The 22,722-nt window shown below is 31.1% G+C and overlaps 3 protein-coding genes and 1 long non-coding RNA gene across 8 annotated transcripts; 1 reads left to right on the top strand and 3 right to left on the bottom strand.

The window, feature by feature from the left end:
• Positions 1-2,317: 2,317 nt before the first annotated feature.
• On the bottom strand, positions 2,318-6,382 carry LOC145976190 (venom acid phosphatase Acph-1-like). Of its 2 annotated transcripts, none has more exons than XM_083107212.1 (7): positions 6,136-6,382; positions 5,921-6,048; positions 5,735-5,845; positions 5,143-5,408; positions 4,410-4,693; positions 3,679-3,810; positions 2,318-3,499 (listed from the first exon to the last, which is right to left on the bottom strand). In XM_083107212.1, the coding sequence occupies exons 2-7, from the start codon at positions 6,038-6,040 to the stop codon at positions 3,420-3,422; spliced, it is 993 nt and encodes a 330-aa protein (XP_082963338.1). In that variant the 5' UTR covers positions 6,041-6,048; positions 6,136-6,382; the 3' UTR covers positions 2,318-3,419. The 2 variants fall into 2 exon arrangements, with proteins under 2 accessions (XP_082963338.1, XP_082963337.1); XM_083107211.1 differs by having other exon boundaries at positions 3,605-3,810; positions 6,136-6,380.
• Positions 6,383-8,817: 2,435 nt separating this feature from the next.
• LOC145976192 (uncharacterized) lies at positions 8,818-11,906 on the bottom strand. The gene is made up of 3 exons (XR_014440211.1): positions 11,556-11,906; positions 10,781-10,944; positions 8,818-9,129 (listed from the first exon to the last, which is right to left on the bottom strand). It is a non-coding gene; the product is annotated as an uncharacterized LOC145976192 (long non-coding RNA).
• A 284-nt stretch (positions 11,907-12,190) lies between these two features.
• Positions 12,191-14,508, bottom strand: LOC145976191 (uncharacterized). Of its 4 annotated transcripts, none has more exons than XM_083107214.1 (5): positions 14,208-14,508; positions 13,608-13,749; positions 13,089-13,215; positions 12,819-12,992; positions 12,191-12,401 (listed from the first exon to the last, which is right to left on the bottom strand). In XM_083107214.1, exons 1-4 carry the CDS (start codon positions 14,224-14,226, stop codon positions 12,822-12,824), a joined length of 459 nt encoding a protein of 152 aa, XP_082963340.1. In that variant the 5' UTR covers positions 14,227-14,508; the 3' UTR covers positions 12,191-12,401; positions 12,819-12,821. The 4 variants fall into 4 exon arrangements, with proteins under 4 accessions (XP_082963340.1, XP_082963342.1, XP_082963339.1 ...); XM_083107216.1 differs by having other exon boundaries at positions 12,881-12,992; positions 14,208-14,504; XM_083107213.1 differs by having other exon boundaries at positions 12,191-12,992.
• A 14-nt stretch (positions 14,509-14,522) lies between these two features.
• LOC145976188 (O-glucosyltransferase rumi homolog) lies at positions 14,523-16,749 on the top strand. The gene is made up of 6 exons (XM_083107210.1): positions 14,523-14,968; positions 15,110-15,281; positions 15,365-15,566; positions 15,685-15,963; positions 16,051-16,283; positions 16,402-16,749. The coding sequence occupies exons 1-6, from the start codon at positions 14,797-14,799 to the stop codon at positions 16,598-16,600; spliced, it is 1,257 nt and encodes a 418-aa protein (XP_082963336.1). The 5' UTR covers positions 14,523-14,796; the 3' UTR covers positions 16,601-16,749.
• Positions 16,750-22,722: the final 5,973 nt, after the last annotated feature.

Genomic DNA, 22,722 nt, shown 5'->3' with positions numbered 1-22,722 from the left:
GCTTTGTACCGAGCTCGCGATTTTCGTGTATTTCGGGCGACCGGAGACAAGCGATCGAGGCATCAAGGACGATCGTAACGTCGGCCGTAGTCAATAAGGAACCGTTCATTTCTCTCCGGATTCGGGATGTTGTAAAACGCGTAGCGACCGGCTCTCGTATATCGACCACGTGCGCGGTAAATCGCGGGGAATGCGTTCGCTATCCGTGTTGTCGAAAAGAGTTGTTGAAGCCGCGTAAGACATCCCCGCAATCGATCTTCGGGCAATTTTCGTTATTAATTAGCGTGTATGTGAGTGTGTGACCGTGTGCGTATCGTGACGTTGCGAATATCGTGCTGTCTTTGTCGCGCTCGTTACGTAATTTGCGCTTATTCCGAGATATTTGTTGTGCGTGTGAATGTGTCGCGGTGCGTGATAGATTACAATAAATTAAGAAATCGCCGAAATTCGAGGGCTTCGCGTAAGTGAAAAGCGTTACGCCGGAAAGAAAGTAAGCGGCGCCCGACGGCTATCGATTATCGATCGCATCGAACGCTTCGCCGAGGCTCGCGCGAGAACACCCTCCATCTTAGTTCCTCCAAGCGCGAGTATCTCTATCCTTGTGTTTTTGACGAAGTTTTCGCTCCCCCTTAATATCCTCCTCTCTAACACCCGAGGAGGATTGTGAAAATTAAAATTGAAACGTCGCAATATATATATATATATATATATATATATATATATATATATATATATATATATATAATAGTATATATATGTATGTATGTATGTATACTATTTTTTGTCTTTCAAATCTGGAAATTCATAATTTTCCTAATTTATTTGTTGCTTTTAAAATTAATTACATGCTTATTTCCTTGATATTGATTTTTTTAAATATTATTATACAATATTCTATAGATATTATTTTTAAAACAATTAACATATTTAAAGTATTTGTTACCATTTTTCTAAAGATATATACGAAATATTATTTGAAATATTTATAATTATTTAGATTATTTATGTAAAAATATTTTTATTTATAAATGTTTATATCTAAAAAAATTTTTATTTTTTAGAAATTATAATAATATTCGATAGAAAAATTAATAAAAAATCCAATTGGCCACAATAATATTTTTTTTTTTAATATTAATTGAACACATTGTGCAAAATTTATTTTCTTGAGAACATTTCTTGAGAAGTAAGGTATTCATGTTATTATTTTAAACAGTTGTTTGAATAATTTGAGAATAATTGTTGCAATTTATTTTTAATGTCTGTATATGAACAAAGAGAATTATTCCCTTTATTAATTCATAAATAATAATTAGTATGCATTGTTCTTCGTTGACTTAAAGCCAATTTTGTTATTATATTATTGTCATACACAAGACAATGCATCTTCAATTCATTTATGTACATTTTATTAATTTACCATTCTAGTGCTCATCCACGATTTTATCATTAAGCTTCTCGATAAATTGTTTCAAGATAAAATCCAAATTCTTTATCTTAAAATTGTCAAATTATATGATTATATCTCTTAACACTTTTAAATATTTTTTTATCATTGAACGTTATTTACGAGCTTAATTTTACATCACACTCAAAAGGAAAATTATTTGTTGCAGAAGAATCGTCATTTTCTAAACTTGTGAAAAGGTAGAGAAAATTAAATTAACTTGGAGAAAATTACACTACAAAATTACACTATTTCATTCATCGAGTGACAAACAGTGACAAACGGAATCGAGGTGAGATCCAATTAAAGTAAGATACAATTAACTCAAAATTTTTAAAAATGTTCAATACGCGATTATTACGTGATCGCGATTTTCTCATTATATACATTCTCGCACAAATACAAATTTTCACAAGCACGCATGCACCCCCGTGCGCGGGCGCACGACATATACACGCACGTGTATGCACATGTGTAGGAGACAACGCACGCGTGGGAGTTGCGAGTGTATGCGTCAATCACTAGCGAATTTCGCATGAAAATCGGACGTTGTCGTCGATCACGTTCGTCGTTATTATACAATATTCTATAGATATTATTTTTAAAACAATTAACATATTTAAAGTATTTGTTACCATTTTTCTAAAAATATATACGAAATATTATTTGAAATATTTATAATTATTTAGATTATTTATGTAAAAATATTTTTATTTATAAATGTTTATATCTAAAAAAAATTTTTATTTTTTAGAAATTATAATAATTTTCGATAGAAAAATTAATAAAAAATCCAATTGGCCACAATAATATTTTTTTTTTAATATTAATTGAACACATTGTGCAAAATTTATTTTAAGAAGGCTGGATTCTAGCTTTAAATGTGTAATATTTTTTATTTCATTTTCTTTATTCATATTTTTCACTTATTTCGCAGTGAAAATCACTGATATTTGTAAAATTTATAAAATGTAACACTTAACAACGTACAAATATTATAAAATTTGTCGTCCTTTATATTTCATTATGCTATATTTTTTATACATTATCATTATACCATATATACTATATATTTTCATACATATTTTTTTATGTTATCATTATACCGTATATTTTTTAAAACGTATGTTATTTTTTAAATTAATTAAACACGATAAATGCCACGTCTAAATGATAATTTAGAATGGAGTTTAAAAGTGCACTTAAAACGCAAACGCATTTTAACAATACAATAGACAAATAAAACTTTATATTAGCTTACAAAGACATAGATATCAAATGCTTAAATTGAGTATGCTTCGTTGACATAAAATTAGATTATTGATAATATTAATTATATATACGCATATAATAAGATAGAAAATTGATATGCAACAAATAATTAAAAATAGTAATTAATAAAGATATAGAGAAAAAGAATTAAAATATATATAAATATATACTCAATAATCTCATATATTTTACTTACATTATCTGTATCGAAGAAACTAATAAATTATATATCTAATAAACTCAAATATTATTATCTGATAAATGTATTTGGTATAAACAAGCCGATGCTGGGACTGTCATCCTTGGATTGTAGAGTCTGCACCGGACTCTGATTTTTTATAAATATTTTTATGTTTTTAAACACAGTAATATTTTATTATTAATTATTGTTTTATAAAACAAGCCGATGGGACTGTCATCCTTGGATGACAGAATCCGCATCGACGATGTTTTTATAAAATAAGTCAGTGGGTGCTAGGACTGTCATCCTTGGGTGGCAGAGTCCGCACCGGCGATGTTTTTATAAAGTAAGCCAGTGGGTGCTGGGATTGTCACAAAAGCGGATAATATTCGTGACACAAATTATTGTACCGTGAAAAAAATTAATAAAAACAATCAAAAATTTAAATTGATGGCCATTACTTCGGGACACTTCAATTCTTCGTTCGTCGCAGTTGATGTCAATGTTAATTGAATGAATTTATCGTATGGGCATAATATTTCGCAGCCGGGAATGCGTTTTTCTATTATTATTGGTGGAATGCCTAAATAATGTACCACCTACAAGAAATAAGTTTCATTTGTTAATTGTTGAGTATTAATGATAAATATTATTCGTGTTATCCCACGTTACTGGTAGGCATAAACGAGAAATTAGACGCTTACTTTAACAAAAAACTTGCTATTTTTTTCATGCAATTCTATGATAATACTGCTCGTGTATTGTATAACATGCTCACAGAATATATTTAAAGCGTGCAATATTGCAGCCACATTTATATCGTGTCCAGAAAAAAGATTGAGTTTTCGATCTTTTAAAGTTCCATTAATCACTTCATTCATATCGTTAATTATTCTGCGTAATAATATACCTGTAAAAATCGCATAAATATTTTATATAAATTTTAAAAGATATAAAAATACATAGACACACACATACAGGTATGATATTTATCAACATATATGAATGTTTTATATTAGATTACATATATGATCAAAAGATATGTACTGTTCTTTTATATAGTAATAAAATAATAATAATAAAAATTTATAAAATAATAAATTCCATTTTTTTCTCAGAAATTCAGAATTTATTTGATAATTATTTGTATTCTAGAGATCTAAAACAGTAACGAATGCTATCGTTTCAGAATGCTATTATTTATAACAAAGGTAATATATTTTTCGCATATTTAAAATATATTGCAATAAAAATAACTTTTTTATTGCAATATATTTTAAATATGCGAAAAAAGACTTATGACGTTAAAAGCGATTATATTTTTATCATTTTTATTGTTATATTCCAGAAAAATGTGAGAGGAAATAGAATAAATGAATTTATGGCCGAATTTATGTAATAAAAATATATAATATCAAAATATTTCATCGAAGATTAATCTTTAATACTCTTTAAGAAATAATTTATATTATTTAATTTAAGTGAAATATGTTTTTGATTCAAATATACCTCCATTAAGTTTATTTAATGTGCCGTAACTAAATAGATTAACTTGTAAAATCGCGGCATCCAAAAGTGCGCCATTTGGAAATAAGCCTTGCGTCCACTTTGGTAAATGTAGTCCAAAAGATTCTTCTGCAACTAAAGTCTGATATAAAAGAGAGAGATGAAACATTGTCGTCATATTTTTTCCTGTGTACATCGATACTTCTTTCATTATATCAGCAAACTTTGCTATTTTTTCTTTTACTGTTATATTATTTTCTATCATGTCGTTATAAAGTCGGATATATCTAAAAAGAAATGTGCATGTTTGAAATAATATAAAGAAGTAATTTCAAGAAGAGACATAATTAAATAATTATATATTATTTAATGATAAAATATTATTTATGATGAAATTTATATAACATAATCTTTAAATACAGCATTTTTCTAAAACATAACGTTAAAAAGTCTTAAATATCATAATTGAATTAAATAATTAACCTATATATAATATAATACTTATATATAATTATACTAAAATATAAATGTTCAAAATGTTTCGATAAGAGAAGAGAATTATTATGAACGTCTAGATTTTATCTATTATACATATCGTTTAGCTTACATATCTTTTTTTATTAATTTGTTATAATTTATTCTTATATTAATATAATTTAATATTATATTAATATTAAACTTTGTTATTTGACGACTTATTGTTATTATATATAATGAAGAAAAAAGAATTATTTACACAGGGCACTGAATTGGAAACAACAGCTGATCATGAGTTATATTAATGTACGTAAAATCCACTGGTTGCCAAAGAAGCAGTGGATTCCACTTTTGCATGTCAGCAGGTGGATAAAGTGCCGCGAAAACTAATTGTAAGCTCATTTTGGTCCTAGCGAACATTGTGCTCCGTGCGTAGATATTTGGCTGATAGTATATATTTCCGAGAAAACTGTTGTATCTGTCTCTTAACATCAATCCTAATTGATACATTCTCTTCTTGCCGACCTTAATAACATTATTAATAAATATAAATAATAAGAAAAATAAAATGTAATGTTTTCTTTCAAAGAAACGAAAATTTGAAAATAAAGCAATAATATCCTTCATGCGAAAACAAAGAAATAAGAAAAAGGTCGATCTTCTCGTTGTTACAGATGTGTTTATTTAGCCACATTTACCTTGATGTATGTTGAAAAATCTTGAGCAAAACCGTTTTAATGGTAATTTTTATTTTTTTGAAAATTATAAATATGTAATATATTTATATTAATAGTGAAAAGATTAAAAATGTAATGCAATATGTTATGTAATGTATAAATAAGATATCTTACATTAGTTAATTGACCATTGCCATATGGATAATAGCCATAATCTTTATACGGATCATTTGGATAAGATTCATTTTTTGGAACATCTACTGTACGATCGCCATGTCTGAATATCTGAAAATTTCAACATTACCTTAGTTTCGAATATTTTAGGAGAATTTTTTTTTGCAGAACATTTTCATATCGTACCGCGCTCACTAATCGTAATTTCGTGCCTTGTGATTGTTCTAAATCACATGTTCCTAATGTTGTAAATAAACCAAAACAAAGAATTAGCACAATTCCTAGATCACGTTGAAATTTCTTCATTTTCCAAACTAAATATATAATAATTATGAAATTTAAATATATTTTATAATAATGAGTCTACACAATAAAAATGTAATTAATGTGAAATTACTTACATTAAGGAAGACACGTCTGATATTCTTAATGTATATTATCAAAGTGACAATGTTGATCGCTTTTGACCTTATATAAACTGATCATTTTTGACCTTATATAAGCTGACATCTGTTTAAATATGCACGTCTGGTGTCTATTATGTATTTCGTTAAAGTGACAATGCTAATCACTTTTAATGTATTTTGTCTAAATGACAATGCTGATCGCTTTTGATGTATTTTGTCAAAGTGACAATGCTGATCGCTTATTTAAACTGGCGTTTACATCTATTTGAAATATACACATCTTATGTTCTTGATGTATTTTATTGTAATAATAATGCCGATCACTTTTGACCTTATCTAAACTGAGGCTTACATCTGTTTGAAATATCATTAAATAAATGTTTAACAATCCATTACCAACTGTCGCGTTTTTCATGCAAAGCATAGATGAAAGAATCTAGATAAATAAAGACGTCATATTTTTCATATTTTGTGTTCAAATTTCGAAATTTAATTTTAATAATTATATGTATTTTTTTATTACATTTTCATTTCGGAAATAAAATAGAAATCATAAATATATTATTTATTATTATATTGTACATTTCCTTTATTCATATTTTTCACCTATTTTGCAGTGAAATATCACTGATACTTTTCAAATTCATAAAACACAGCATCTAACAACATATAAATATGATAAAATTGTTTTTATACTATTATACTACACATTTTTTAAAACGTATCTCTTTTTAAATTAATTACACACAATAATAAATGCCATGTCTAGATGATAATTTAGAATGAAGTTTAAAATTCATTTAATTTAGAATGGAGTTTAAAACTCATTTAAAACGCAAACATACTTTAACAATACAATAGACAAATAGAACTTTACATTAGTTTACATTGACATAGATATCAAATATTTAAATTGAATATGCTTCATTGGCATGTGCAAAATATTAGATTATTGATAATATTAATTATATATACATATATATATATATATATATATATATATATATATATATATATGCACATATAATAAATTAGAAAATTGGTATTCAACAAAATGTAATTAATAAAGAGAAAATATAGAGAAAAAAATTTAATTAATATTTAAGTTTATATGTACAAATATATAACTCACTAATTTCATGTTTTACTATTATGTATCTAATAAACTTTCTCAAATATTATTATCTAAATAAATGTATTTCGTATAAACAAGCCGGTGGATGCTGGGACTGTCATCCTTGGATGGCAGAGTCCGTATCGGTGATGTTTTTGTAAACCAAACCGATGGGTGCTGGGACTGTCACTTTTGGAAGGCAGAGTCCGCATCGGTGATGTTTTTCTAAAACAAACCGATGGGTGCTGGGACTGTCATTCTTGGAAGACAGAGATCGCATCAATAATGTTTTCAATTTCATGTTTTAAAATTCTATCTGGGTAAAATGTATATAATAGAAATTGAAAAGGAGTTTGGAGAAAACATTAAAGAAAGCAAATAAAAGATACTTGGATTTGCAATTTATATATGTTAATTTTATTAGATACGTCAAAATGCGCAAAATGCGTGAACATATCTGGCTCGTGTGTGTTAACTGCTTCTGCGAATGTTTGATTTTTTTTTTTGAACATTAAGACCAGCAACCTATAATAAAATTAATAATAAAATATTACTCCGTTTAAAAAACATAAAAATATTTGACAAATATTTATAAATTATAATTGTAATAGTGATCCAATTGTATTATTTGTTTAATAATGATTCACATTTATCACATCAATAGATAAGAATCTAGACATACTGCCAATGTCATATTCAATAAAACATCAGATATATATATGTAAATGTTAGTCGCTTTAATTTTTTCTTACTATCATCATTACAAATATTTTACATATCAATATAATCTTAGCTCATCCGGATTATTTTGAGTCATCCGCAATTTGTGTCAACTTTAATCAATTGATATTTCACTGTGATTATTTTCATCCATTTTACTTTACTTATTTTTATTTAGCAGCTCATTTCCTTCTATTTCCTTATTTTGATTTGCTTCTGATTCACTTCTGTTACTCCTTATTTTTAGGATGATAAAAGACATTTTTACAGAAAGTGATAACTCTCCCACTTGTAGTCTGATTGTACAATCTGATAATAATATAAAGAAGATAAATTTTTATAGAAAAGTTTTTTATAGAAATTTGTCATAAATATGAAAAATGAAGGAAAATTAAAATTTATTTTAAATAGAAGAATAAAAATATTAATAATATGATTATTGCTAATATTATTGAACATATTAAAATACTATACGTCCATTTTTAATAAAAAATATTTAAGTATTTTGCAAAACACTAAATATAAAGATTTATACCTTGTATATAATAGTTAAGATTGAATTGAGCGCAGCCTATGCGGTCTTTCCTACGATTAAAGTGATTTATTATTCCGCGATGATTACCTTACGCGCATCGTGAAGATATAATTACATTGCCAATAATAATGCCATCGTGCATAAATATCTGGGTAAACTAAAAACGTACTTTTCCTAAAAAATCCCACGCTGAAATTATTTATACTTTAAACTTTAATCTTCGCGAGCACGAAGAAAAACTGTTTAATTATTTCTATTCTTTAATAGAATAATGACAAATCGAATATCAAAAAGTTGTTTTCCTTCTCGCGCATCAATCTTTCACGGAAAATTTTGTTCTATATTTAGTCGGTTTTTTTTTATTACGTCCTCACACCACGAGTGCGTTTGTACCTCGCACCTACCAGAGTTCCTAATGCAGCCTGATCTGTATTCTCGGTTTTGTTCGATGATTAAATTCTAAATATAAAGCCGTTACGCGCGCGTGCATTCGCCCACCGACATGTATATGCTCCGCGCACGTATCTCGTTGTGAACCACCCGATGTAATTGCTTGCTCGGTTTGCCTTTCCTGACACCGGAAGTTATTCTGTCGATTCGAGCCAATTTTTCCGCTTACCTGTTCACATATACACACATATAAATATCTCGACATGAAACGGAAAGGGATATCGCGATGTTACTATATATGTATACGTATAGGAGCAAAGTAAATTGTCAGATATTATGTGACATATTAGAATGTAATCTATATCTTGTATTATATAATAGATTAGTAATTTCTCCTTCTCTACGCCTTTACTGTTTTATGATTCGTTTATTTTTGAGAAATGCAAAATATAGTCAAATTTATATTTATTTCATATTTTTGTGTTGATGTAAATTTCAATTTCTCATACCAGACAATTTAACATGTTATTTGATATAAAATCATGGTATATAATGATGTAATTAGAAAAAAAGGGCTAGTGCGTAAACATAAACGTAGGAAGCGGTAGCAAACTTTCCAAGTGAAGACAATAAGCCCATCCGTTCGAAGGGGCTTTCACAAAACTCCATTCAGCGACCAAGTAAATGAGATAAAATACCGCGATCTAGAATTTTATTTTTTAATTATACTTCCACATCGATATTATATATTACATAATTCAATTGCATCCTTTTTATATAATTCTCTTCCGACATTTTGCATGACGTGCCCTTTTTTAGCTAAATAGATAATAAAAAGGAAAGAAATGTTGAACGGAATTGCGTATAATATGACTCGTGAATAAAAATGAGTAAGAACAAAACATTTGTCAGATATGTTACCGTTATTGCGTATCATGCTTTTAATTGACGCACTCATCACAGGCGCAATTGCGAGGAAAATAATAATTGTACGAGCAGTCAAGAACGGTTTCTAGATTGGAGGAAGCCACGGTATTCTCACGCGAATACAGGCGTACGGTCATAATTGATCGTTTTTCGTGGAAAAGCAAGCTGACGTTTCCCAACCGCGCGAACTGCACGATAATGAGAGAAAAATTACAAAATGGAGAAACTCTGTGAGAGACCCTAGAACGATGTAAGTGACGGCCGCGGAAGAACCGGACGGAGATAAAGCGATGATTGTGCGTAGCGCGTACGTAGACCGTATGAATACCTACAATTGCATAAGTAGAACGATCCTTTCGGGGCCATTGTTTCTATATCTCTTTGCAAAAGATTTACCATAATATATAATTTACCATAACATATAATTATATTATTCGATCAACGCAGGCGAGAGAAATAGATTATGATTGTTCCAAATTAAGATAGATATTGCATTTAAAAAAATAAAACTGACATTATTAAAAAAAATAATTTAGATTTCTCATTTAAGTCATATTATAGATCTTCTTAAATATAAAATAACTTTTATTTAAAATATATTTTTATAACTCTTTATTATTTAAAGAAATAACTGAATATATGAATTTAAAAATTAAGCAAAACACACACACACATATATACATATATATATTCCTCTACATTATTCTTATAATTCTTATATGTTTCTTGATACACAAAACAGAAAATAATTTTATTAATTGATTTAATGAATTTATAATCATGCGTATGCATTTAATATTAGAGATTGAGATCTCCAATCGAGAAACGCATAAAGTACGCGTGTATGTTACGCGGAAATGATCTATTGTATCTATTTCTTCATGCTAATAGCGAACAGAAAGTTTTGGAATATATTAAACAATAAAAGAAGACGATAGAAATTGAGTGATTACTTAATATGAATTAATTTCAAGGCACCGTTTTTCCACTCCTATGTGCATTATATAAACAGAATGATCATGTCGTGAACGATGAAAAGAATCAAGAAAGTGGGAAAAAGGATCTTATCGTTCTTCGCATAGGTTTCCATTCTCAGCACTGTTCGATTGTCTCCTACCTGAAAGTGTAACCGTATCAAGTTGTAAACAATTCTTTACAATCGTTTTCAAAAGTGAGAAACTCTGTGAGAATGTTTGATCAGCTTATAATTACCGACTAGACCTACTAATTTTAATATAAAATACTGCATTCTATGGGTGATAAAATATGGCGCAATTCTTTGTTAATTAATAACATGATTTATGTGTCCACTTACATTTTGTAGACTTAAGATAAATATATATATATGTTTCAAATATAGTTCTATTCGTTTTATAATTGTCTAAAATAAAGATTGAGAAAGAGGGAGAGAAGGAAGGAAGATGACAAAATTTATTTATATTAAAAATTTACTTAATAATATACATAAGTATCTCGCATTATTGACATTTGTGCATATAGCATGGAATACAATCAAAAATTACGCATTATAGGTTACCTACTAAAAACATTTGTGAATATTAACAGAGAAAAGTTAAGAAGGGTCGACCAGAAATAAGTTAGCATACTTTTCAATGAGTATAACATGCTATGTCTACAAATTGTGGTTCTGTTTATGTGCACAAAGAGTCGGTAATACGAGTGCAAAACAAACTTATATATTAAATATATCATTAAATATATATATACCCCAATAGCCAAGTCTGCTAAAGCAGATCTTGTCAGGTAATCTGTTACAAATTGTTGTCGACAGAAAGATTATAGAATTGATGCAGGTTCTGATATATCATGTGATGTCGGCAGAATGTCAACAGAAATATAACAAAGCTTGTTAACATAATCAATTACCAGATTGGCAGCAAAAATCGAACAGATTCTGCCGGCATAACTTAGTGGCAGATTGGCGGCAGAAACCGAGCAGAGTCTGCTGACATAATGTGCCGACAGATTGACAGCAGAAATGTAGCAGATTCTGTGGAATTTAAATCGTGACGTCACTGATATTGAAAAATCAAATGATATTTTTCATCTTATTTTCTATTAATTTTCTTTGAGAGGAATAATTTTAAATAATTTGAATATAATAAAAATCAATGTTTCTCTCTCTTTATTTAAAAAATATTTATATAAAAATATAAGTAATGAATTAGCTATACACATATAAGTCATACGAATATTAACTTCCAATGTAGAAGAAAATAATTATTTAAAAAAAACCAACTTATTTCCTCTTTATACATTATATTTTTCTTTTACTACACTGACATCACATTGACGATTTAACTCTTTCTTCCATTTATTTTTTTAGAAATAAATTGAAATAATTTTTTATAGACAAAAATTAATCTTTTATTTTACAAATATACGTATAAGAACACGAATACAATTAAAAGGTACATAAACATATAAATTATAATATAAAAAACTTTTACATTAATTATAAAAAATATATATAATATATATATGTATCCTTTTCCGGTCACTGAAATAAAAAAAGTCCACTTTTCCAATAGGATCTTCTCGAATCCAGCAGATCTAAACAGAAAAAACACAAGATTAGAAATTCTGAAGTAAAAAAGAGAAAGGAAAGAGATAATGTCTTTTCATTCAATATTTCTTTTCGCCGTATATTGCACTGTTTTTAAGTACATATTGATATAAAAAGACATTACGAAGAATAAATAATGATATAAGTGCAAAACATTTCTGTAATATTAACTATCAAGAAAACTTATAGTTATTATTGCAGAAAAATTGTATAAATATTAAAATAGCATTGAAAAATGCTGATTGCGATAACCGTAATTTCCAACGAATCAATGTAAAGGCACTGAAAAGTGCCGATTTGTCTCCACTAAAACTGCGCAAGAAAGTCAGTCACGAATTAAGTGTGTATAATCAGATCCAAGTAATCGTTAAACTAAAACAATCAGTTATTTGAATCGATCTTACATATCAAGTTCGCGACCGAATACTTTCTCGCGCAGTTTCAGTATCAACTGAGACGGGTTTACATTGAAAAATGCAGATTAATTTTTCTCTTCCGCCATTCCTCGATATCTGTTGTCCTTCGTCGTCCTCCATTGTCCTTGCACGAGATTTGCGACAGAGATGTAAGAGATGATGCTACTGAAATCAAAATAAATTCCGCAAACACGATGACTCCACAATGTGTCATATATATAAATTGTGACATATTTTATAAAATTTAAATCTACTCACGGGCCATGCCGCCGCAGCCGCATCCTGCTTTTCCTCTTCGTCTTCCTCTTTTATTTCTTCATTTGTAAGAGGCTTTGTAATTTTTGCTTCCTCTTCTTCAATTTTTGAAGTTGCGTTTTGTTGATGTCTAAATATATAAAAATTAATATTAAAAATTAATAAAAATTTTAATATATAAATAAAAATTTAATATATACATATATAAATTATATTCAAAGAGATAAAGGAAGGAGAATTTAAAGGGTGGACTCAGACCACATGCCTTTGATCATAGAGCTGAAAGAAGGAGAGGAGGAGTCGGCAGGAAAAAAGGATGAAGAAGAAAGAAGAAAAATGGTAATATGATGGGATGAAGAAGCAAGGCAGATGTACAAGGAGAATACAGAGAAGACATTATAGGAAGATGGTCAAATGGAAAAGCAGTCAATAGAGGATGCTTGGCAAAAAAAGGAAAGGAAGGTGGCTAAAAAAGGAATTATATAAATTTGAAATAAATAATAATAAATAGTAAAATAATACCTTTTTTTTGTTATATCTTGCAGAGGTTTTCTCGGAAGTTCTGTTTTAATTTGTTCTTTACTGCTGTTTGTATCTTTATTTTCTATATCTTTTGATGGCAAAAGATTCTTCTCCCATAATCTTGGGCTTCTTCTCCTGTTTTCTACGATATAAATATATAAATATATTTATTCTACTTCATTTTTTTAAATATATGTATACATATATAAAATCGACAATTAGATTTTTTGATTTTTTGTTTTGGCGGTTTGAATAAAAAACAGCAATAGATCTGAAATGACTGTGAACAATTTGAATAACTTACGGTTCAGATAAAAGAATATAACAATGTAAATCTAACTCTACATATCAAAATTACAAGATCATTAACGTCTTGCCACATTTAAAAAGAGAGATAAACGTTATGTCAGTGTGAGACTTCGTCAAAAACTGAATATGTTGAATCGAAAATAATAATAAACTGCATGACCTTTATTATTTTGTCATACTTGAAAAGGACCACAACCATATGGTCGAAACATCGTAATTTTTAACAAATACAAGAATTTTGGTCGATTATATATATATTTTTTATAATAAAAATAATTTTAAAATACTAACCATTATTTCCCAGCATCATTTCTTCTGAGTTTTGACAAGAGATTGTTGGGAGGGGGTTAAGAAATCTCGTTGAGTACGTGTATCTTGACGACGGTGATAACAGAGAGAAACCTGAGAGCGGCCAGGCCGGCGTTTTACTTGTTGCCCTTTTACGAGACTGCTTTCAACGCCCCTCGCACCCATTTTCAAAGTTGGAACTATTTCGCACACCCATTTTCTCGTACTGTCGATAATGTCTCCACTTGGTGCGTGTCCGTGCTACGCCCATTTTCTGACGTTGTCGATAAAGTCTTGTACAGAAGGTGTCTAAAAAACCGAATAAGACAAGATCGGTTGACGGCACGTTAAACAACTCAATAAAAAAAAAAAAATTGTGGCACTTTTTGCACATAGTACGGAATCACAGATGTCTATACACTACGCATGGAACAGAAGCACAATTGTGGACATAGCATTACCCATTGAGAAGTTTCATGGGCATGGCTATGTAGTTCAATGTCCACGTTTTGTAGACATAGAGGCGCTTTGAATACAGGTATCACGGGCATGATCGCTCTCTGGCCATAGCGTCTTTCATTTTTCTCTCTATATGTGCACTTGCATTGCTTGGATTATTAAAAATAAAAATATGTTGGGATTAATTTACTTCATAATTTTGATATTTTTTGCCGGTGGTTTGTGCGAAGAACAATTCTGTTCGGCGAACAGTGCTGATTTATGTAAAGAGAACGAGATTGATCAGAAATTATCATATACAAAAGGTATATATCGTGTACATTTATAAGTTTCTACAATGTATCAACAAATTTGGATAAAAATTAATTGCAATAATTCCGAAATATTTAGGATGATGTAATAAAAGAAAATGTAAAATCCAATGTATATTATTCTTTTCCTATCAGCAATAAATGAGAGATATCAAAAATATCTGACAGCGATTCAAGATGCAGAACAAGATTATAAAGAATGTAATAATACAAAGCACTCGTGCTTTAAAGATGTCATTGTACGGGACTTGAGCCCTTTTAAAAAGAAGGGCATAAGCGAAGAAATGATAGTTGCTGCAAAAAACAGGTGGTTATAGTATTTTGATTTATATTGGTAAGATAATATTGATCTCTTCTGTTTATTTATACTAAATTCTATTATAATCATAGAGGTACATTTTATCAAATAATTGAAGGAAAATTGTACAGAGAAAAAGACTGTATGTTTCCATCCAGATGTGCTGGAATAGAACATTTTCTATTAAAAGTAATTGGTAATTTATCAGATATGGATTTAATAATAAATATCAGAGATTATCCTCAGTCCAGTGAATATTTTGGTAATGCGATGCCTATTTTTTCGTTTAGTAAGGTAAGAGATTTTATTAATTGTTATCAATTCTGAAGCTTTTGTTACAAGCAAATATATTTGTGCAATTAAGTTATATTTGTTTAATGAAAGTTGAGCAGTTTGCAAAATATATTTATAGACATCGCAATATTATGATATTATGTATCCAGCATGGGCATTTTGGGAAGGTGGTCCTGCTATCTCATTATATCCTCGTGGTCTTGATAGATGGGATCGGCATCGTAAACTTTTGAATAAGGCAAGCTCAGAGATTCCATGGGAAAAAAAAGAAAATAAAGGATTTTTTCGTGGTTCTAGAACAAGTTCAGAACGTGATAATTTAATTTTATTAAGCCGCAATAAATCTCACTTGGTGGATGCTCAATATACTAAAAATCAGGCATGGAAGTCTGAGGAGGTATAATTATACATTATTATGTATTTATCTAATTATTAAATATTGGCAGAATATAACGTCATTATATAAACTTTAACATTATTTTAGGATACTTTGCATTTACCACCAGCGTCAGAAGTGTCTTTAGAATCACATTGTACATACAAATATTTGTTTAATTTTCGAGGTGTGGCAGCTTCATTTAGACACAAACATTTATTTTTATGCCATTCGTTAGTTTTTCATGTAGGTGACGAATGGGCTGAATTTTATTATTATGCCATGAAGCCATGGATTCATTATATACCTGTTTCTAAAAATGCAGATCAAAAAGAATTAGAGTAAGATATTAAAGTATTTAGTTATATATATTGATTATTGATATAGTTCTCTATCCTTACCTTATCTTATCTTTATTAAATTATCATAGCTAATTTATTTTATTTTTTATTTTTTCAGAGATTTGATTGAATTTGCAAAGAGTAATGATGATATAGTGAAAAAGATTGCATATCGCGGTAGAGATTTTATATGGAATAATTTACAAATGTCGGATGTTATACATTTTTGGAAACAGCTTCTTAAACGTTACAGTAAGCTTCTAACATACAAGCCAGTATTAAAGAAAAATCTTGTACGAATTGAAAAGAAAAAATAAATACACTTGTAAAAAATGTAATAAATACATTTGTAAATTTTATATTTATTGCTGTATATCTGACATAATGTAATGTATTAGGTTGAGTAATATGATTATGTATCCTTTCTTGATATAAATTATATCAAGATAAGCTTGTATGTCTTAACCAGTTTTTTTATATAATTATCTTTTTATAGAGAAATTTCTTACCAAATATATCTTTTTATTCAATAAAAAAAAACTTCTATATAATTTTTTATTTTCTTTTTATATTGCATAGAGTTATTTTTATTTTAAAACAATTGTTTTTTTTTCCAATAAATAGTCCCTACTTCTATCTACAATATTCTAATGTATATTAAAGACTAATTGTTGGAACGATTGGAGCTCTTGATTATCAATCTTGCCCAATCTTGGCCAAATAGCAATTACACTTCCAGGTTTATTGGTTTAAGATATTCAATATTTTCAAGTCTTCCAGATATTAAGTTTATGATATTCCATTTTTTCAAGTCCTATTATGGTATTTAACATTTAAACAAAATTATCGATTTTGAATCTGATATTCAAAAACCAAATTATTTTTGAGCTGTGTTTTGAGTTTAGTACAAAATTAAAGATATAAATATCTGAATTAAGTATAAAATAACTTTCTGTTGTAAGTTACGCATTATATTGTAAGTTAAGCACTTATTGTTAACCAAAATTTATATTGTTAATCGATCTTGTCAACCATTGCCATTTGTATGCAATTTTTGTAAAATGATTTAGTTAAAAAAAGAATTTAAACTAGTAAAATTAATTTTATTAGGCTTGAAATCATTTCTTAATTTTACATAAACCGTAAAATATCTTGTAAAATATTCATTTTTCGATTATCTTACCTTAATACTTTTATGTGCAAAATAATGAGAGGAATCAATTGGTGTAAAGTAAATACATAGTTGTTTCGAAGAAAAAATATGTAATTTGCAATTAACAATTACATATTTTTTCTTAAAAACAACTATGTGTTTTCTTTACACCAATTGATTCCTCTCATTATTTTGTACATAAAAGTATTAAGGTAAGATAATCGAAAAATGAATATTTTACAAGATATTTTACGGTTTATGTAAAATTAAGAAATGATTTCAAGCCTAATAAAATTAATTTTACTAGTTTAAATTCTTTTTTTAACTAAATCATTTTACAAAAATTGCATACAAATGGCAATGGTTGACAAGATCGATTAACAATATAAATTTTGGTTAACAATAAGTGCTTAACTTACAATACAGGGCGATCCTGAAAAACGATCCGTCTATAAAATGACATATTCCTGACACCATTCTAAGACAATTTTTCTTTTACCAAAATTTGATTTGAAGCGTAGTTTTTGAATTATGAGCAAAAATAGTTAGTAAATCACGCGTCGGGTACAGAAGGCAGGCAGGAGCGGCGCGGCGTGCCGCGAGCGCGGGCGCAGCTGACCGCCCGACGGGTGATTATCACCGCATGAGTCGCTAACTATTTTATCTTATAACATAAAATTATGCTTTAAATAAAATTTTGGTAAAGAAGAAAATGTCTTAGAATTACGTCAGAAATACGTGTTGCTTAAAATAACGTTATTTTAATAATGAAAAGTTGTTCCGGATCGCCGGCCGTCCGACGTTGCAATCAGCTGATTGCTACACGCGATGTGTGTATGGCGGAGTGTGTGCGTAAGAGAGAGAGAGAAAGAGAGAGAAAGAGGGAGAGAGGGAGGGTAGGAGGGACAGACATTCATACACACGCACGCACTTTTTTTCTCGCTCTCTTTCTCTCTTTTACGCAACACTCATACACTCTCTCATTCAGTCTCTCACTCACACTCTCTCGATCACTCACTCACTCACTCACCTGCTTACTCACTTGCTCATTCACCTTGTAGCAGCGTAGCGAATCTTCATGCTATGTATTGTTGTATCTGCTGCACGGTTATGATTGCTAGAGATGCGCGACACATTGAAATTTTTTCGATTATTAGTCTCACACTCGATTGACACAATACAGATTACGCGATAACGAGTTTACTGTTTATTCACTCACTATTGATTTATCGATACCAAAAATTACTTTCAAAGAAACGCGAATGCAAACAGCACATGACTCGACGCGAAGCGACGGACCGCGGAGACTGCGCGACCACAAGAGTTATGTTGCCAGAAACGCGACACGCGACATCTAACAAACGACTTGCGCGTGGCGCGTGATTGACGCGAGATAAGACGAACGATCGGCTAAAACCTTCGCATTGCGAATGCGGTAGAAAACATGAAACGTATAATGACATACTTAAAAAATTAATTATTTATAATAAATAATTTTTAATAAATAATTAATTTTTTAAGTATGTCATTATACGTTTCATGTTTTCTACCGCATTCGCAATGCGAAGGTTTTAGCCGATCGTTCGTCTTATCTCGCGTCAATCACGCGCCACGCGCAAGTCGTTTGTTAGATGTCGCGTGTCGCGTTTCTGGCAACATAACTCTTGTGGTCGCGCAGTCTCCGCGGTCCGTCGCTTCGCGTCGAGTCATGTGCTGTTTGCATTCGCGTTTCTTTGAAAGTAATTTTTGGTATCGATAAATCAATAGTGAGTGAATAAACAGTAAACTCGTTATCGCGTAATCTGTATTGTGTCAATCGAGTGTGAGACTAATAATCGAAAAAATTTCAATGTGTCGCGCATCTCTAGCAATCATAACCGTGCAGCAGATACAACAATACATAGCATGAAGATTCGCTATGCTGCTACAAGGTGAATGAGCAAGTGAGTAAGCAGGTGAGTGAGTGAGTGAGTGATCGAGAGAGTGTGAGTGAGAGACTGAATGAGAGAGTGTATGAGTGTTGCGTAAAAGAGAGAAAGAGAGCGAGAAAAAAAGTGCGTGCGTGTGTATGAATGTCTGTCCCTCCTACCCTCCCTCTCTCCCTCTTTCTCTCTCTTTCTCTCTCTCTCTTACGCACACACTCCGCCATACACACATCGCGTGTAGCAATCAGCTGATTGCAACGTCGGACGGCCGGCGATCCGGAACAACTTTTCATTATTAAAATAACGTTATTTTAAGCAACACGTATTTCTGACGTAATTCTAAGACATTTTCTTCTTTACCAAAATTTTATTTAAAGCATAATTTTATGTTATAAGATAAAATAGTTAGCGACTCATGCGGTGATAATCACCCGTCGGGCGGTCAGCTGCGCCCGCGCTCGCGGCACGCCGCGCCGCTCCTGCCTGCCTTCTGTACCCGACGCGTGATTTACTAACTATTTTTGCTCATAATTCAAAAACTACGCTTCAAATCAAATTTTGGTAAAGGAAAAATTGTCTTAGAATGGTGTCAGGAATATGTCATTTTATAGACGGATCGTTTTTCAGGATCGCCCTGTATAATGCGTAACTTACAACAGAAAGTTATTTTATACTTAATTCAGATATTTATATCTTTAATTTTGTACTAAACTCAAAACACAGCTCAAAAATAATTTGGTTTTTGAATATCAGATTCAAAATCGATAATTAAGAAAATTAAATAAATAATGTATTAGATATGCAAAAAATATAAGAATATGTAATCAAAATAAAAAAACGTAAAGTTAACATAAGAAATAGTAAAACATAAGAATATATAATCAAAATAAAACGCTTACACGAAACAATCGATCTTATGCATACATTATGTGCATGAAAGTTTTATAATAGCAAAAAGTAGCAGTATTAGGCAATACAAGTTCTGTAATAATATTAACTAATATTTCATAAAATCGATTTCTAACGATAACGAAAACTATAGCGCATTTTTATTAGTCATTTAAAATCATTTTAAATCGGTGATTTTAAATCAATGATTTTAAATCATTGAGAATCATCTCTCCGTAATCAATGGATTAAAAAATCGAAGTTGTTGAAGACTGGTTAATCTTCATTAAAATCGTCATCTTCGAATTCCATTCTTAAATTTCATGTTTTAACACGTTTACTGAAACAAATAATTCTTAATTATTTATCTTACATTTATAATATAAATTAAAAGCGTTTGCAAGTTGTTGAAAAATAAAAAAAATTTTGAATTTTGAATTTCCTACTTCTGCTCATTTTTTAAACGAGTTGACGAATTATTTAGCCAAGCAGATATAGCGGTTCTTATATTATCGTCTGTTGCTAAAGGTATGTGTTTAGACTGTTTAGGTGTGCAGGTTGCTGTAGGATGTCGAATAAGTTGATCGAGGAGGGGATCGGTGGCGCATCGGGTGGGCCACGGTCACGGCTAAGCCGTTATCGGCCCGCCGGATGTGCTGCTTCCAGTGCCTGGAAGTCGGCCATGGGGCCGCAAACTGTAAAGGGGTAAATAGGAGCGGTCGCTGCCACAGATGTGGTGACTGCTCCCATCAATCACGGGAGTGCCCGGCGGAGAGGCCGAAGTGTCCGCTTTGTTCGGAATTCGGCCTCTCTGCCGAGCATTCGCTGGGGGCGACCGCCAGCGTTTCCAGCAGGCGCGCCGCCCAGCGAAGATTGGCTGTTTTAGCCAGGGAGGAAGAGAGGCGCAGGGCGTCTCAAAGGGAGACGTCCCCTGAACTTGGCGGGAGGAGTAAGGGGGGCCCGCGTAGGGCGCAACTCCTTGAAACCCCCGCCCCAGCAGGACCCGCGGGGGGAGAGCGGGGGCCTCGCCCGAAAGCGGGCGAGAAGTTCTCCTCTTCCGCTCCGAAAAAGGGCTCCACCGATGACGGGGGGAGCCGGACGGGTAGACTCCCATTGAGGGGGTCTGCCACGGACTGGCCACCCTCTGTCCAACGTGGGATAGTGGTCCTGGGGGACGCGCCTGTGGAAGCCGCGCCTCCCCCCAAAGAGCGCAAGAAGAGGGACCTGAGGGAGCGGTACAAGACGTATTAGTCTCGACCGCTTCCTCTGCTCCCCCTAGCGAAAAGATCGGGGGAGAGAACCAGTGGACGGCCCACTGACTCTCCTCCCCGACGAGTAGGGGCTCTTAAATGGTCCGGGCCATGCTTGACCTCGGGGTATATGCGAACAGCGGGTACCCGGGTCAAGGAGCGGCGCTGAGCGGCATGGGTGGCTGCAGGACAGGGGTTTTTAGTCGGTATACCCGGCGTTGCACTCCTTGGAAGAGGGGCTAGCCTTCTTCCAAGGGCCGGGGAGTCCGACACTACCCCCGACGCGCCGAAAGCGTCGGGGGTGTGCGTAATGCATTTTCCCGTCTTAAAAAAAAAAAAAAAATATATATATATATACAAAAAAATAAAATAGATATAATATATAAAATAGATATAGATATAGAAAATAGATAATAAAAAGATATAAATAGATATAAAATAATGATAAAAATGCAAATTCTAAACACAGTTAATCACATATTCTGTGATTTATGTTGACCAAGTCAACACAATTGTTGCATCCTCGGAGACAATTTTCCCCAGAGTGGACTGGATCATAGGGAATCATTCGGACGAACTCACTCCATGGATCCCGGTGATTGCGGCGCCAGAGAAGACTGAGAGGCAAAGCTGCCAAACTTGTAAAATATTAAAAAATTTCTTGTCGCTAATTGACACCAAACTTGTAAAATATTAAAAAATTTATTGTCGCTAATTGACACTAGACTCACAAAATATTAATGTGTAAAAAATCTCTTTTTAAAAAACAACTTCTGTATAAATGTAATATAGATAATTATATGTAGATATATTATAGTACAATATTATAATATTAGTTAAAGTGTGGTACAATAGAACTCCGGGCAAAGGTCCACACTTTAAAATGAAAAACCTAACGCGCCTTTGGTGATACACCATGGGTGATGAGGAAAATCACCACTCATTTATATTATTTTTATATTATTTTTATTTTATATTATATATCACGACGCAAACGTATAAGTGGTCAGTATACGTTTGTTGTCGTTATTATTAAAAAATATATCGTTACGTCCGCGGAACAACTTCGATATATCACAGCGCACACGATGCTATAGTTCGGTACATTCATTAGTTATTATGTATTATATTGTATATTATGTATTCATTATGTGGTATATATTAATGATTTTGATATATGTATATCTAAATTATTAAATTATCAAATGACATATGATGATAAA

Source organism: Camponotus vicinus, unplaced genomic scaffold, assembly GCF_025532165.1.
Source record: "Camponotus vicinus isolate PSW18456_S1 unplaced genomic scaffold, iyCamVici1.0 SCAF_8, whole genome shotgun sequence".
NCBI classification, from domain to species: domain Eukaryota; kingdom Metazoa; phylum Arthropoda; class Insecta; order Hymenoptera; family Formicidae; genus Camponotus; species Camponotus vicinus.
Note: the sequence above shows the minus strand (reverse complement) of the source record. Positions and strands in the feature narration are given on the sequence as shown.